Consider the following 10,502-nt stretch of genomic DNA (forward strand, 5'->3'; position numbering starts at 1 on the left):
GGAAGAGGGACTATAATACAAATGTTCAACATGAGGGAAGTGAATGAGTATGTGATGGGTGCTGGGACTTCCCTCAGCAGATCACATGATATAAAAATAACTATGAAGACACACTCTAGTGACATGGTCAAGAGTGAAAAAAGGGGGAATACACAAAGCAAAGCACAGGATTACACACATGTACCGAATGAATAAAAGTGCAGAGGGGAGGAGGGAGGAGCAGAGGCGGCTGCCTGGGGTAAGGGGCCAATCCTTTTAAGATTTCCTTTAATGAGGTGGCTTTAATATTTAAACATTTTATATATATTCAAAACATAAAAGTTGAGGACCACTAGCATTCTTTTGCCAAGATTTTTCTTTGGCAAATTTCCGACGGTCACAGGAAGGCAGGCCCACAGGGCGTGTAGTGCCCAGACTCACAGCATAGGCACATAGCTCATGACTTTATCATGATTAACCTTTGGACTAACTGCCCCATGTCTATGATGATTACATGTATGCACACACCTTGCTATTCTTTACTTCTGAGTGAGGAAACCCAATTTGGCTTTTAAAATTCTTTTCAAAATAGTTCCTTACAGTTAAAATTGTTCTTTTAGGACATTAAAAAGTGTGGCAAGGGAAGATGCCCAGGCCAGGTGACTTTGGTGACTCAAAATCAGAAACAAAGTGGATTCTAAGATAAACGCTATCTCTCCATCAGGGAACTAAATGGCAACCGTGAGTAGGAAGATTTGCCAAATATAAAAACGACTGAGGAGTGAAAGTAAAGAACTCACCGGGAGTTACTGTGATGAATATTACATGCCCGGGCCATTAGCACCACAATAATTGGTCGAAAGGCTTTTCCTTTACCATCAAAGTAGTATTCAGACATTTCCTTAAGTTCGGTTGTAGATATGAGTAGCTCCTGAAATGAAGTTTCTCTGTGTCAATGTGGCATCATGATTGCACATTAAAGGCAACAGGATTTCTATGACAAAACTTTGATTTGATCTCAGTGTACTCACTGTACTCATTTCACTTGAGAAATTCAACACTCAATTGGAAGAGGTTCCAACATTGTAAGGCCACAAACCCGGCTGGCTGCGCTGCAGCTGGGCCACAAGTGATGCCTGGCCTGCCCAGAGTGGCTACAGGGCCACCGCAAACAGTGCCGCCTGTCCCCAAAGACTCCAACAGGGGAGGAGGAGGAAAGGTGGCCTGGGGACCAAAAAGGAACAGGCTGGGAGCAGCTTGGAAGGTGGAGGAAGGGAGAGGACAAAGATGGGAAGTGTGGGAGCCAATGAAGCAGGAGTTGAGGGGGTGTCTGGGGTATGGAGGCAAAGCTGTATATGAGGGACAGGAAGATAAGCTGGCGGCTGGAAGAAGCCAGGATCAGTCAGCCCGGCTCAGCCAGATGTCAAAAATTCACAGAGGAAGTTTGCCTGATTGTGAGCTTAGAACTGAGCTGGGGAGATACATTTTTTAATATAGAATATTCAGACTGGCAACCTGAGCAATGACATAATTAAATGAAATGTAATAAATTAGATGCAGCAAAAGTTCAGAGAAGGGAGAAATCAGAGTGGGCTAGAAAACCAAATATTTAATGGAGGATAAAAGCTTTGATCTGTAATTAAAGAATAAGTAGGATTTTGATTCATGAAGAGGAGGGAGAGTCTTCGAGGTGATGGACTTATGTCTGTTGTACCTGCCTCTCAAGAACTTCCTAGAACGAATCACAGCTTATGTCCCCAAAGCAATGGGAGCTAAGAATAGACCTGAGGACCCTCAGCCAGGCTCAGGGGAACATGGTACAGTGGGCTTGTCTTTTAATTCGCCAAAATATCAACTTCAGAGCCAGGCACGATAATAAATGCAGAGGTTACAAAGAAAAATAAGACAGCTCCTCCCCAATGCCTTTGAGGAGCTGTCTAGATGGGGAGAAATAAAACAGTAATTGCAATACACAGTATGAGGGGTGCTGTCCTGGAGATAAGTGCAGCTCCTCTGGGAGCAAGAAGGGGATGCCGCTGGCTAAGGATGCTTGCTGGGGGAGCAACAGTGACAGGGCCACAGAATTGGGTGTGGCTTGACCTAGACCATGGGGACTGAAGGCTAGAGACCGGTGAGGATGTGGAAGGACGAGAGGAGCAATTCTAGAATCCTGCCCAGGTTGCTGGGCGCTACCTTGAATGAGTAGGAAAAGAAAACAAACGATTAGGAGGGGAACGTAGAGTTTCAGATCCGTTAAGTTTGAGACAGTCATAGACACTCCGTGGAACTGCCCAGTGACAGATGTGTGGTTTTGAGAGAGAGAATTTAATGAGGAACAGGCATATTATTTGGGAATCATTAAGTACAGGAACAGATAAACTGAGGACACAGAAGTGGGAACAAACAGAACCCAAAGAAATGGCAGGATGATCAAAAAAGGGTGAGGAGGGGACAGAGAGGAAACCAGGAAGCAGCCTGAAGGATGGCCTGAGACTTCGGAGATGGAGAAAAGTACAGAAACCAAGGAAAAGTGTTCTACGCAGTGGGGAGTGGTCGACAGTGTCCGGTGTTTGACAACAACGTCAACCAAGATAAAAACCAAAAGTGTGCACTGGATTTAGCAGAGCACACTATGGAAGCCAAGGGCTGGCAAAGCAGTTTCAGAGGAGAGGCTGGGGAGGAAGGCACAGCGTGACGGTGGAGGAAACATGAAGGGGTGAAAAAAAGAGGCAGAGAACACGGGAAGGGAAGGGACGGTCCTGTAAAGGGTGAACATGAATGAACTGGAGCACCGACAGTGGATGGGAGACACGCCAGGAGGGAGAGCTTGTGGAAAAAGGGGAGCGGAGAGGCAGGGGTGGGAGTTGTTCTTACGGCACTGACATCGAGGAGGCACAGGGCACTGGACAGAGCTGGAGGGAAGGGACGCCTGGAAAGGAGGGAACTGTTTATATCACCAGGAAGGGAGGAAAGGAGAGCAGCCTGCAGCTGGGCATGGATGGGAGCACAGATGGTGACACAGCCAGTGCCCAGGGAGAACCTCCTCAACGTGTTGCCTAGCTCGTTCAAATAAGCAATGGTGCTGCTGGGAGAACAGGAGAGTGGAGTGGGGGTTTGAGGAGGAGAGTAGACGAGGGGCACGTGAACATTTCTGGGCAGCATCTAAGAATCCACGAAAAGTTTTGGGGAAAAAAAGCAGTTAATGGAGAAAGCCTGATTTGGGGCAGCCTGGCACTGATCTTTAGCGCCTCACTATGCAGGGAGCAGGGGAAGGAATAGGAGAGGGCAAGTATGCGCCACCTGTACGTTTTCTTCAGTTCCCCAACTCTGCAATAACCTCATTCTGGATGGGAATGTGCACTGCATCCTCCACCCTGCCCATCTCCTTGTCATTCAGGAAACACCAGAAACTGGACACTCATGAATCAAGTTTGCAACATCATTGGATGTTATCTGAAAAGCTGCACTGTCTGTCACGATTCTAAGAAATCAGCGTTACTTCACAGCACCATCAGAACTCTCTCACCTTTCTAATGTCCTCATACAGACCGTTCAAGTCTCTCCAACCAAGTTTAAAAGGATCGGTGTATTTCTCGCCACTCTGTGTTTTACTACAACAGCATACTGCTGACGTTGTGTGGTGGAACCTGGGACAAGCAAAAATGTACACAATGTTAAGACTGAGTGCCGTTTATTTAAGTGATATAATTTGGATTTTAAGTAAGAATTATATACACATCTACTTGCTGGAGATTAGGCGCGCATCCAAAATGGTTATACTTTAGAAATACACACAGAATTTTGCTCTTGCTAGACAACAGATCAATAGTTCATTTTTATAGCCAAGACCTTTAGAACCCCCCAAATTAAAGACTAAATTAGTTTGTGTTCTGAGTTAAAATTTTATTATAGTCCCATTTTTTGAAAAGGCAGAAGTAAAACAGAGCAGATATTATGGCACTTAGTTTACCAAAATATTCAATTTGTTGGACTAGCCTACCACAATTTAGGACAGAAATTTACTGGCAATATGGCTAATAATTTCAGCAGTTGTAACACAGATCATAAACTTACCGTGACATACTATACCTATTTGGAAAAGCAGATGTTAGACTCTTCACAAGATTAAAATAGGACATCTATAAAATAAAAGTATTAAGAAACTTGTAAGAATATTCATGAAAAATTTGTTTATAATGCCAGATAAAAACATTCATAATTCATAGACTTCATAACTATTCACATATAATATGAACTCATGATAAATTCATAATAAATATGATCTTTATCTTCTAGCTGTCCCTTTGTAGATAGATGCAAACTTTAAAAGATGATGATAAAAAATTTCCTTCTACAAAAACAGTATTTGGCATTATAGAACATAAGGAAAAAAATCCACATATATAATCTTTCTCCAAAGATAACTAGTTTACATATTCCATCCAGCTTTCCAGACTTGAAAAGGCAGTTTTAAAACCATTTCCTTCCATTTAACTAAGACTGGTCAGAGAATAGTAAAGATTAGTGTTATTTACATTCTTTCACGTTCTTAGACCCAATGAAAACAAAGAGTAATCAAGCTCCCCCAAGCATCAGACCAGATAGTTAAAAGGAGAAAGATTTCAATGTTGAAGAATGAATTTACATTTATACATGAACACTACCTATTTTAAGTTACTGTTTCCAAACATACTTGGAAATGTTTCTTCTTGATCAGTAACATTAAACAACAAGCAAGCTCAGTAGCACTTGTTTGAGAATATTAACTTAAGAGATCAAGAACAGAAGTCTACTAAAAGATTCAGAGATGGTGACAACAGATATTGGTTCCAATGATTACTGAGTACTACTACGGGCCAGGAAATGTGATGAGCACCGTGGACCCAAAGATACAGACCACCAATCTTAAGGGATAGAGGGACACAGTCATTTAAAAAATTACTAATTTACAGGGGGGCCTGGCTGGCTCAGTCAGTGGAGCATGCGACTCCTTACCTTGGGGGTTAGGAGTTCAAGCCTGACCTGGGACATAGAGGTTACTTAAAAAAACTTTACTGATTTCCTAACATAATGTGGTAAGGGCTCTGTATCTGAAGAAAGTATTTTGACAAAAAGGACAAACTTAGCACAAGAAAAATAGAATGAATCTTCTCTATTTGTGATAAAGTCTTACGATGTGCTTTTACACTATTTGACCCTACTTGTTTTTTATACTGCTGGCAAGCTTGCAGTTCAGAAAAGTCAAGTCTGAGAAACTGATATACAGATATGCTGACAATATATCAAAAGAAAAAAGCAAGGGGGGTGCCTGGGTGGCTTAGCTGGTTGAGCATTGGACTCTTGATTATGGCTCAGGTCATGATCTCAGTCAGGATCATGGGATAAAGCCCTGCATTGGGTTCCATGCTCAAAGCAGAGTCTGCTTGGGATTCTTTCCCTCTCCCTCTTCTCCTCTTGCTTGTGCAAGTGCGGGCTCTCTCTTTCTCTAATAAATAAAATCTTTTAAAAAAATAAAACAAAAGAAAAAAGCATCTACAAAATAAATAAAATCTTTTTAAAAAATAAAACAAAAGAAAAAAGCATCTACAAAAGCATCTACATCATCATCTATATATGATCCCACAAAAATTTTTTACAGACACCCATGCACAAATAAAATACACAGAGAATAGGGTTTAAAAGCATCTCAAGTAGGGTATTAAAAATAGTTATTATTATTTTTTTACTAAATAGGATTGTGGGAATTTTTAATTTCTTTTTTGGTTTCTATTTTCTGATTTTTCTCTAAAGCAACACATACTGTCTTAGACATATTAAAAAAACAGTAAAGGCTGACTTTGCCAGGCAGGCCAGTGGCCAAGGAAGACTGGCTGAGTTCTAGTCCTTCTATCATAGCATTATATATTCACTAAATCAATAAGAACATTAATAATGTCCCAAGAAAGCAATGTGATAATCCTCTCTTTTGATTTTACCATTATATGATATTTAACCTACTTCTTTCAGACTTTGTGGGTAATTAGTTCACATGAATTCAGTATTTCATTGTAATACTTAAAAGTTTAAGACTTTTAACCTCTAAACTGCAATGAAGAGCGAAAATTACACAGCTAAGGCAGTTGTACCCTATGACCCAGCAATTATACTACTAGGCATTTAACCAAAGGATACAAAAATAGTGATCTGATGGGGCACATGTACTCCAATGTTTACAGCAGCAATGTTCACAATAGCCAAAACATGGGAAGAGCCCAGATGTCAATCGACAGATGAATGGGTAAAAATGTGCCCAGATGTCGACTGATGAATGGAAAATTAAATAAAATATATACATACACACACAGAAACAATAAACTATTACTTAGCCATAAAAAGAATGAAATCTTGTCATTTGCATCAATGTGGATGAAGTAGAATATATTATGCTAAGTGAAATAAATCAGTCAGAAAAGGACAAATGCCATATGATTTCACTCACATGTGAAATTTAAGAAACAAAACAGATGAACAAAGGGGAAGGGAAGGAAAAAAAAGATAAAAACAGAGAGGGAGGCAAACCACAAAGACTTTTAACTATAGGAAACAAACTGAGGGTTGCTGGAGGAATAGGGTAATTGGGTGAAGGGCATTAAGGAGGGCGCTTGATGTTAATGAGCACTGGGTGTTATATGCGACAAATGAATCACAAAATTCTACCTCTGAAACTAATACACTATGTGTGAACTAAATTGAATTTAAATTAAAAAAATATTACACAGGTAATCAGTGTTCTTAACCATTACATAGTGTAACATTTGTTAAAAGCCTGGTCTTTGGAAGATGGATCTTGGTTTCCATCCCAACATTTCCTGGCCATATTACTTTGTGACATCTTCCTGGTAATACCTACTCTTTGAGAGAAACTGTGATTAATTCAGAGGTGTGTAAAGCTCTTAGCTCAGAGCCTAGCACATTGTATACATTTAATACAGTATCTACAGATCTACAGTATCTACACTCGGTTATTTTCTGCTTTAAGATGCAGCAATGTTTTCCGAAATAAGACTAGAGGCACTCAGAAGAGCAGTGAAGCATTCCACGCTGATTGATGTGGTGCTACTGGCAGCAGAGACACTCATTTTCCTATTCCAATACTGTTCCTTTCCATCACATACTCTCTCCTGAAAGCCAACCTTTCCTCCCATGAATTTTCTTAAAAAAAAAAAAAAAAAAAAAAAAAAAGAATTGCTGAGTAATTATTAAAAACAGATAAGCTGATAAGTGATTTGGCAGTAACAAATGCACACTGTTTTTTGTCCTATTACAGGATTTGTTAACACTACCAACGGTTAAGTTGGGAGAGTGTACACATATCAGGAAGCAGAGCTGTAACTAAGGAGCAGATATGGATTTATTATCGTTGCCTTTTGCCCTAAAGGCTAGCAGGCCCTAAAAGACTTGAACTAACCAAAGACACACACCTGCGGCAGACACCAGAAGGCTAATGTATTCATTTATAGTGAAAATACCAATGATACATGAATCGGCAATATATGGCATTGGCATGATCAATGCAGTCCCACCCTGCGCTCATGAAAGCAGACATGGAAAACACTGAGCATTTTTCTCTCCAGGTAAGCATCCTTTCTGTGGCTGAGAAAGTTGCTCAATGGGCACTTCATAAAAAAAAAAGGGAGTGCCAGGACTATATCAAAATAAAAAGCGGGGTGCCTAGGTGGCTTAGTCGGTTATGAATCTGCCTTCAGCTCAGGTCATGATCTCGGGGTCCTGGGATCAAGCCCCATGTCAGGCTCCCTGCAAGGCAGGGAGTCTGCTTCTCCCCCGGCCTGATGCTCCCCCGCTTGTGTTCTCTGTCAAATAAACAAATAAAATCTAAAAAAAAAAAAATAAAAAGCTTCTGCACAGCAAACAATAAAACAAAAAGACAACCTACTGAGTAGGAGAAGAAATTTACAAATAATATATATGATGAGGGGTTAGTATCCAAAATATATCAAGAACTCATACAACTCAACACCAAAAAAAAAAAAGATAATCCAATTAAAAATGAGAAGACATGAACAGACATTTCTCCAAAGAAGACATCCAAATGGCCAAAAGACATATGAAAAGATGCTTAACATTAATAATTATCAGGGAAATGCAAATCAAAACCACAATGAAGTATCATGTCACACCTGTCAGAATGGCTAAAATCAAAACCCAAGAAACAAGTGTTGAGGATGTGGAGAAAAAGAAACACTTGTGTACTGTTGGTGGGAATGCAAACTGATGCAGCCACTATGGAAAATAGTATAGTTTCCTCAAAAAATTAAACAGATTTACCATATGATCTGGTAATTCCATCACTAGGTATTTACCCAGAGAGTACAAAAACTACTAATTTGAGAAGATATACGCACCCCTAGGTTTACTGCAGCATTATTTACAATAACCAAAATATGGAAGGAAATCAAGTCTCCATTGAATGAAAATGTGATATATATACAACGGAATATTACTCAACCATTAAAAACAATGAAATCTCGCCATTTGCAACAACATGGAGAGAGCCAGAGAATATAATGCTAACTGAAATAAGTCAGAGAAAGACAAATACCAAATGATTTCACTCACATGTGGAATTCATGAAACAAATGAACAAAGAAAAAAAAAGAGACAAAAAAACAGGCTGTTACTCATAGAGAACAAATTGATGGTTACCAGAGAGGAGGTCAGTGAGGGATGGGTGAAATATGTGAAAAGGATCAAGAGTACACTTATGATAAGCACACAGTGTACAGAACTGTCAAATCACTACATTGCACACCTGAAACTAATACAAAACTGTGCATTAATTATACTGGAATTTAAATGAATAAACAAAAAGGAGCAAGAAGTATCCAGTGCTATCACCTGGTGGCTGCAAGCATCTCTCCAAATAATACCTTCATCTGTGATGCTAGAAATATATGAAATCTGGTTAGGACAGTACTGAAATGCATCTCAGCAAAGCCCTAAGACTGTTTTCCCAAATTCTCTTTTTAGTGACTGCCTGCTGACCCAGGCAGTCATCTCTCTCCAAATATTTATTCTGGATAAGTTGTGATATGCATCCATCTTGGTACAAAGGAGACATTTGTAAATGCTATGTATTTCATACAGGTAAATGGTGTCTGAGGAATTCATGGGAATACGAAGTGTCCCAAAGCCAAGTGAAAAAGACGAGTCCTTTGTGGAATAGAAGACTTTGCGGATGACGGGTTCCCATTGTAATTACTCTGTGACTGTTGGACAGTCTCTAAAAAGGACAGGGAGTCTACAGATTTTGTTCTAAACAGAATGGGCCTACTCTATGACACGTGAGAGTCCATCACTACAGTGCAGGAGAGACGCATAGGAGCCCCAGAACGTGTCCATTTATAGGGGCTAAATAAACTGGCCGGAAATGGAGAAAAATGAGATGGGCCCAAGAGCAGCCCAGGAGAGAAACAAGTAGTCACGGTTAGCGCTGAGATTCTGACTCCACTTCAAGACATCACATTCAATCAAAGTTCAAGGTTTCTCTGCTCCTGACATCCTCAGACCTTTTCTCCTTCCAGCGCCCTTCCGGGGAAGCAACGCCTGTACGGCAGAAGTCCGGTCCACCCTGAGCATCAGCCTTGCATTCTGCACAAGATCGCCTGCGCCGAGCCCACCTGGTCTCTTGAGCCCGAGCACAGCACCTTTTGCTCTAAAATCCCAATGAAGACCTGATCTCCCGAAGCCCTGGCTGAAATCCGAAAGGGAAGCACTGCAGCGGGGTCTCCAGGCTTCAGGGGTTCCGTGCTGCAGGAGGCGACCTGACCCCCCGCCGCGCACTACCCCCGAGCTGCTCAGCTCTCCCGCCCCAAGCTCCCCCGGCCCCCCCCCCGCCCCGCGCCCTCCCTCCGGGTCCCCGGGTCCACGCTCTGCAGGCTCCAGCCGGGCGTCCCGACTTCAGGGAGCCGCCCCGCGCCGCCGCTGCACGCCCCCCCAGCGGGTCCGAGGTCTCCCCTGCAGCGCGACCCCCCCCCGCCCCGACGCACGTGCCGCCAGCTCCCATTCATTCCGCCGCGCAGCTGTCATTGGCGCTGTGACCTCTGCGCCCCACCGCCCCGCGCGCGCTTCGGGGCCTCACCTGAGCGCCAGCGTCCGCGGCGGAGGGCGGCCCGGGCGGCCCCGCGCGGCCAGGCGAGGCGGGCCCGGGGCTCCGGGCCGCTGGCCTCCAGGAGCAGCAGCGCCGCCAGGGCCACCTGCACGAGGCCATGGTCCGAGTCCGAAAGCCGCGGCGGAGCGCTGGCCCCGCCTGTGGCCCGGCGGCCCGCCTCCCGGGACCCGGAGCCGGAAACTTGGCCCTGGAAGAGCTTCGGCCCCGCCCCGGGCGCGGCTCCCCGCTCGTCCCCCGGCCGGCGCGGCGCGGCGCGGCGCGGCGGGCGCGCTCCTGGGCGGCCGCGCGGAACCCTGGGCGCTTCCGGCCGCACCCCCCGCCGCCCCGCGCCTCTCCGCCGCCCCCAGCTCGCGGG

The 10,502-nt window shown here is 43.4% G+C and overlaps 1 protein-coding gene across 9 annotated transcripts in view; it reads right to left on the minus strand.

Annotated features, from left to right (window-relative positions):
• PDSS1 (decaprenyl diphosphate synthase subunit 1) overlaps positions 1-10,502 on the minus strand; it is a 46,819-nt gene that overhangs the window by 32,685 nt on the left and 3,632 nt on the right. For 2 of the 9 annotated variants that reach the window (XR_012030783.1, XR_012030784.1), the window contains exons 1-4: positions 10,118-10,333; positions 4,054-4,118; positions 3,506-3,626; positions 780-910 (exon numbers count right to left, since the gene is read on the minus strand). Coding sequence is in view for 4 of the 9 variants with exons in the window: in XM_072825300.1 (XP_072681401.1) it covers positions 780-910; positions 3,506-3,626; positions 4,054-4,118; positions 10,118-10,246 (446 nt within the window). In the remaining 5 variants the exon portion in view is untranslated. Of the gene's footprint in view, positions 1-779; positions 911-3,505; positions 3,627-4,053; positions 4,119-10,117; positions 10,334-10,502 lie in introns of those variants that run through there. The other 7 variants (XR_012030786.1, XM_072825303.1, XR_012030785.1 and 4 more) reach the window with 6 other exon arrangements.

The sequence above is a fragment of the Canis lupus genome, chromosome 5 (genome assembly GCF_048164855.1).
Source record: "Canis lupus baileyi chromosome 5, mCanLup2.hap1, whole genome shotgun sequence".
NCBI classification, from domain to species: domain Eukaryota; kingdom Metazoa; phylum Chordata; class Mammalia; order Carnivora; family Canidae; genus Canis; species Canis lupus.